The sequence below is a fragment of the Lynx rufus genome, unplaced genomic scaffold (assembly GCF_022079265.1).
Source record: "Lynx rufus isolate CCGP_SWC_20201006 ecotype Redwood Valley unplaced genomic scaffold, mLynRuf1.p SCAF_1, whole genome shotgun sequence".
Lineage (NCBI taxonomy): Eukaryota > Metazoa > Chordata > Mammalia > Carnivora > Felidae > Lynx > Lynx rufus.
The window spans coordinates 117,114,527-117,121,436 of record NW_025814823.1 but is presented as its reverse complement, the minus strand read 5'-3'; the positions used below and the strand labels follow the sequence as shown (position 1 = coordinate 117,121,436).

Here is a 6,910-nt window from a genome sequence, read left to right as displayed (position 1 = left end):
ATGGTATCATCTTTGAAAGTAGAACTAATTTCACTTACTGGGATTCTACTGAAAAATACTTCACTGGACTAAAATATGAGGGTAAAGAAACCTGTGAAGACAGGTATAAAATTGGAAATTGAGGATGAACCAAATAGAGAAAATTAAACAACACCTTATTTGTGGTGGCAGGCATAAACAATTTAGTCAAGAAAAAAATTAGAAGTTAATGTCTTTATTACATAGGTTCCTAGCAATAATTAAATCCCAAAATTATTCTGGAAGGGGGGATTTTCTTCCACTTCCTTCCCGGTGCTCTGAAACTGCAGATTAGGGATAATGGGCTTGAGGAACTTGAACTCATTGGTCCCCGAACCTCCCCGAAGACACACCTCATACTGGTAGCTCTGCGACAGCGTCCCCGCGCCGCTGACGTCCACCAGGTGGCCCGGAAAGTGGCCCTCGGGCGCCGAGCAGCGACCCGCAGACGCCGCCCGGCTCCGCCTGCACAGCCGCACCGCCACGAACACCAGCACCGAGAACAGGAAGAGCGACGACACGGACGCCAAGGCGACGACCAAGTAGACGGTGAGCGGGTCGGCCCGCGCCTCGGCCGCCGCTACCTCCGGGAGCGGCAGGTAGGGCTGCGAGAAGCCGTCCACCAGCAGCACGTGCAGCGTGACGCTGGCCGAGCGCGGCGGCTCGCCATTGTCCCTGACCAGCACCACCAGCCTGTGCTTGACGGCGTCGCGCTCGCTCAGCAGCCGGGCCGTGCGCACCTCGCCGTTGTGCGCCCACACGCCGAACAGCCCGGGCTCCGTGGCCTTGAGCAGCTGGTACGACAGCCAGGCGTTCTGGCCCGAGTCGCCGTCCACCGCCACCACCTTGGTCACCAGGTAGCCCGCCTCGGCCGCCCTGGGCACCAGCTCGGTGCAGGGCGCAGAGCCGTTCTGCGGCGGGTACAGCACGAAGGGCGCGTTGTCGTTGTCGTCCAGCACCAGCACGCGCACCCGCGCCTGGCTGCTGAGCGCGGGCGAGCCGCGGTCGGCCGCGCGCACGCCGAACTCGAACGCCTGCAGCGCCTCGTAATCCAGGGACCTGAGCGCGAACAGCTGCCCGTTGTCCGCGTTGATGGACACCAGGGAGGCCAGGGGCAGCTGCGGGTCCGCGGGCGGCAGCAGCGAGTAGGTGACCTGGGCGTTGGCGCCCGAGTCCCTGTCCGTGGCGCTCACGCTGCCGATGTGCAGGGCGGGGCTGTTGTTCTCGCGGACGCGCAAGGTGTAGGTGGTTTGGCTGAAGGCGGGGGCGTTGTCGTTGACGTCGGAGACCGTCACGGTTATGTTGTGCTGCGTTTTCAGCCTGGGGGTCCCCAAGTCGGTGACGGTGATAGTGATGTTGTATTGGGCTCTTTCTTCTCTGTCTAGTGCTCTCTTGGTTACCAAGGTGTAAAAGTTCTTGACTGAAGGTTTTAGAAGAAAAGGAAGGTCATCCTGGATGGAGGAAACAGTCTTCCCGTTATCCCCAGAGTCAGGATCAGAAACACTGAAAACAGCAACTACAATCTCAGGTGAGTTCTCCAGGATAGGGCTGGTGAGTGCAGACATGGTCACTTCTGGGGGATTATCATTTACATCCACCACCTGGAGGAGAAGAGTGCATTTTCCTGAAAGGCCTCCCCCATCTGTGGCCTTGATGTCCACCTCATAAGATTGAACTGTTTCAAAATCTACTTGTTTTCTCAGTTGAATTTCTCCTGTTACAGGATTCACCTCCAAAGTTTTGCTAATATCTTCTGAAGGCTGAAAGAGCGTGTAGGCTATTTTTCCATATACTCCGCTGTCTAAATCTCTGGCAGAGACAGTGACAACCAAGGAGCCTACATGGCTGTTCTCAGGAATTTGCACCTTGTAGATGGGCTGCTCAAACTGAGGGGCGTTATCGTTGCTGTCCACCACTTCAATGCGCACCTGAGCGGTCCCATACCGAGGTGGAGAGCCGCCATCCAGTGCCGTTAGAGTTAAAACGATTTCAGGCTCCTCCTCCCTGTCTAGCTCTTCTTCCAACACCAGCTCAGGGTATATTCTGCCGTCACTGAGTTTGCGGGTTAGAACCCGGAAATGGGAGTTGGGGCTGATTTTATAGTTTTGAACATTGTTGCTTCCTACATCCAAGTCCAGAGCATTACTCAGAGGGAATGCAATTCCTAGAGGACTGTTTTCAGGTATTCTTAGAATCATTTCTCTTTCGGTGAACACGGGAGAATTGTCATTTATGTCTTTCACCCTCAGTTCAGCCTGAAATATCTCTAAGGGCTTTTCCATTAACAGTTGGAAATATAACAAGCAAGGGTCAGCTGGACCACATAGCTCCTCTCGATCTAGTTTCTCGTTTATGAGCAAATCCCCAGTCTGAACCTTGAGCTGCAAATGCTCTTTGTTCCCCTGAAAAATGATCCGAGCCCTGCGGTTGTACATCTCTGTCAATCCCAACCCCAAGTCTTTTCCTAGATTTGCCACAAAGGAGCCTTTCTCCATTTCTTCCACTACTGAATAGGGACCTAACTCGGCACCCACCCCAAACATGCTCAGCAAAACAAAGAAAACTAGGACTTGCCTTTGTCTCAGATAGCACATCCAGCCAATCTCCATTGCTCTTTCATGAAAATTTGGTTTACAGGAGCTTTGTGTATGTCCAGAATCCTGGTAGCCTGGTCCTGCAGTCCAGATATCAAAACTATGCCACTAAATATAGTTTTAAAGAGATTTCAGATTCACGTTTGCTGTGGCCAAGAAAAACGTACTTTAGCTTCCAGGCAATGTGAAATTGTTTGGCTGGATACTGGAGCTGCATAGGCAATTCTGTTTTTCATCATTTAACCTGCAGCGCCACCATGTGTTCTCACTGAGTCTTATATTTTCCACAAAATACTCCTAAATGTACCGAATAAGTTGTGTAAAATGTGTTCTGTAATATAAAACAATGAGCTCTATTTTCATGTGATGTGTGTGTGTTCAGATAGAGCTCTGTGTTGTTGCACAGGAGGAGTACAAAGATCAAACTGTCACTTATGTTACTGTTAAAACCTGTTGAGAGTTAATGATTAAATAAAATAATTAACATTTAAGCTGAAAACAATGTACATTTAGGAGCAAAATGTTTTTGAATTACCATGGGAACAGTTTCACAAGTAGATCATTTTCATGGTACACATTACAGAATTACAAGTGAATGGACACTGCAAAATTGCAATTAGTGACAGTTCTAAAGATATTATTTAACCAATGCGTTATTAAATTGCATACTTCCTCTTCTTTACAACACCGAAGACTGAGAGCTGTTTTTGCAATTTTCAAGTTATTGAAAAATTATTTCCCAAATACATAGATCTCAAGATTAGGCCTGCCATGCTTTTGGATTCTTTTAAAAAATATATACAACAAGAATAATTTGTTATATTTAAAAAGCTTTAATGACATATAACTCACATACCACACAGTTCACTCATTTAAAGTGTACAATTCAGTGAATTATAGTATATTCACAGAGTAGTACATCCATCACCATAGTCAATTTTAGAACATTTTCATCACCCCTCAAAATCCATACGCTTTAGCAACAACCCTAATACCCTATCCCTCCCATGCTGAGCCCTAATCAATAACTAATTTACTTTCTATCTCTATAGATTTCCCTATTCTGGACTTTGATATGAATAGAATAATTTAATATGTGGAGTTTTGTGACTGGCTTCTTTCACTGAGCATGTTTTCAAGGTTCAAGTTGTAGCATGTATCAGTACTTCATTCCTTTTTATGGATGAATAATATTCCATTGTATAGATATGTATCCCATTTTGATTATCCATTCGTCTGTTGATAGACATTTGGTTTGTTTCCACCTTTTCACTATTCAGAGTCCTGCTGCTGCAAACATTCATATACAAGAGTTCATGTGGACATAAACTTTCATTTCTCTGGCAGAATTGCCAGGTCATATGGTAGCTCTATATTTTCCAAGGTGGCTGCACCATTTTACATTCCCATCAGCTTTGTATCAGCATTCCAGTTTTCCCACATCCTTCCAACATTGGTTATCTGACTTTTTGATTCTACCCACTCTAGTGGGTATGCAATTGTATCACATGATTTTAATTTGCATTTCTCTGATGACTAATGATGTTGGACATCTTTTCATGTGCTTATTGTCCATTTGCATATCTTCCTTAGAAAACCATCTATTCAGATCTTTGTCCATTTTAAACTGGATTATTTATCTTTTCATAATTGAGTTGCAAGCGTTCTTTGTATATCCTAGATACAAGTCCCTTTCAGATTTGTATTTATTTGTTCAGGCTTTCCATTTCTATAATTTGAATTGAATTGCAGTAAGCTTCATATCTTTATCAATTCAGTGTTTTTCTTAGTAATTCTTAGAAGTTTGTTAAATACCTTGTCTGGGATTAAAGCATCTAATCAATGAGGCCTAAATTCCTGTTATAAAGACCTTTATGTGCTTTCCATTGGCTACCAGTGGTATTGCTAGACTGGATGATTTTCTTCCAAGCAGCCAATCTGTGGTAGATAGAATAATGGCTACCCACCCAAAGACATCCTAATTCCCCAAATCTGTAAATATGTATCTTACATGGCAAAGTTTATAGATGTAATTAAATTGAAGATCTTATGAAGGGAAGATTATCCTGGATTATCTGGGTGGGAAAAATTTGTTGGGAATGGTCAAAAGGAGATATGATTATGGAATAATCTGTTTAAGAGATACAATATTTGGTTTTGACAATGGATGAAAGGTGACATGAGTCAAGTAATGTAGGCAGCATCTAGAAGTTGGAAAAGACAAACAGATTCTCCTCTAGAGCCACCAGAAAGACATGCACTCCTGCCAACACTTTGATTTATCCCAGTGATACCTATACCAGACATGAGACCTAAAAAGCTATAAGGTAATACATTTTTTTTGTTTTAAGCAACTTTGTGGTAATTTTTTATAGCAACAATGGAAAAAAATATGTTACACAAGTATGGATATTCATGCACCTCACAGCTGAGTCAACAACAATTTATCACTCTACAAGAATAGTTTCCCACAGCAATTGCTGGAAGATGTCTGATTCAGCTCCAGTAAGCCATCCTTTCAGAATAAAGTCATTTATGACTCTCTAAATTTTTTGCAGCATAATTTTTTTGTGGAGTTGCCAAAGATGTGGTTAATTTTAACAGAACATAGCTGGAGCCTATCAGTTTTGTTCCTACTAAATTTCCAGAATCTCTAAATTATTCAGTGAAAAAAAATCTTCCACATCATTGCCTATACGTCTCTGAAATTAGTTATTTCATTTAAAATTAATGCTAGAATATGAGGGGCACCTGCGTGGCTCAGTTGGTTAAGCATCTGACTTCAGCTCAGGTCATGATCTTGCAATCATGAGTTCAAGACCCCCATCTGGCTCTCTGCTGTCAGCACAGAGCCTGTTCCCGATCCTCTGTCTCCTTCTCTCTCTCCCTCTGCCCCTCTCCCATGCTCCTTCTCCCTCTCTCAAAATAAAAAAAATAAGCTTTAAAAAATAAAATTAATACTAGAATATCAATTGCTTTCAAATAATAGTGTGCTAAAATAAATACAGTGTCTTTAATCTGCATAAGGGACTTAGAAAAAATGTAAATAATAAAGTGAATTTCAACTTTCTAAGGAAAATAAAAATTTTATATTAGGACTGACAGAAAACAGACTGAAGGGCTAAGTACAAGAAACTCAAGAAACATAACCATAAGGTAACTTTATTCCTTATTCAGGGCATTCATTACTGCAATAATGAATGTGATATGTTGAGACGGTACAGGAAAACGATCAGGCTGTATTACTCCCCGTGAAGATTAACTCTGGTGTCTCACCCAGATAGTAGGTCAGTGCTTCTATAAGAACTTTGGATCTACTCGTCCAGAGTAGTATTTTAGTCTATAGTAAAGAAACAAGTACAAACTGTAGACTAAAAGCTACATTTCTACATAAGGTTCAGTTTATGGAATAGATGGATTTCACTTTCCTTAGTTAGGAAGACAATGCTACCAGTTAATGCCTGCCATTATAACACATGGATTAAGTACTGGAGTATTCAGTTAAAACAGACAGATATTCAAATTTCTCCTTTTATTACTTTATAATTGCTAGCAGGTTACTAACCTTTCCAAGCTTCAGTTTTCTCATATGTAACTTAGAAAGTTAAAGTTCACTTTATTACATACATTTTTTTCTAAGTCCCTTATTCAGACCTTAGAGTTTGGCAGAGGACTAAAAAGATAATGAATGTAAAGCATTCTAGTCTACTATTTTTTTTTCTGTACCCTACTTTGAACTAAATTAGAAATCATGAATAAGAGCTTTAAAAGATCAGTTATATCAAACTATACACTTAAGATCTGTGCATTTTACTGTCTTACATAACATTTTAGTTTTAAAAAATCTTACTGTTAAAGCCTTAGGATTGGATTCCACTGGAGGTAGCACAAAAACTAAAATGATGGTGCTGAAATGAGATAGAAGTTCTTTTATCTCTCAAGTAAAAAAAGAAATTCAGAAGTAGGCACTCCAGGGGTGATATGATGACTCCATAGTTACCAGGGACCCTCATTTCTTTTAAGTTTATTCTACACTGACTGTCTTTGTACATTATTTCCATCCTTAGTGTTGTTCTATGGTCCAACATGGCTAATTGTGTTTCAGCTATTACTTACACATTCCAAGCCATAAGAAGCAGTTAGAGAAGAACAAAAAGGTACCTCTCCCTTTAAATAGCCTTCTTGGAAATCTCCTACAACATCTGTATATACATTCCATTGGCAATAACCTAGTGAAATGCTCCATTCCAGCTGCCAAGGAGGGAAAAAGTATTTTTTTTTTTTACTAAACTTGCTAA

The 6,910-nt window shown here is 41.9% G+C and overlaps 1 protein-coding gene across 1 annotated transcript; it reads right to left on the bottom strand.

Annotated features, from left to right (window-relative positions):
- Positions 1–239: 239 nt before the first annotated feature.
- LOC124527212 (protocadherin beta-16-like) lies at positions 240–2,627 on the bottom strand. Its single transcript, XM_047100448.1, has one exon. It carries the CDS (start codon positions 2,625–2,627, stop codon positions 240–242), a length of 2,388 nt encoding a protein of 795 aa, XP_046956404.1.
- Between the last annotated feature and the right edge of the window lie 4,283 nt (positions 2,628–6,910).

What these genes read in the sequence shown, in the direction of transcription:
- LOC124527212 (XM_047100448.1), bottom strand. Translation starts at nt 2,627, where the DNA reads ATGGAGATTGGCTGGATGTGCTATCTGAGACAAAGGCAAGTCCTAGTT.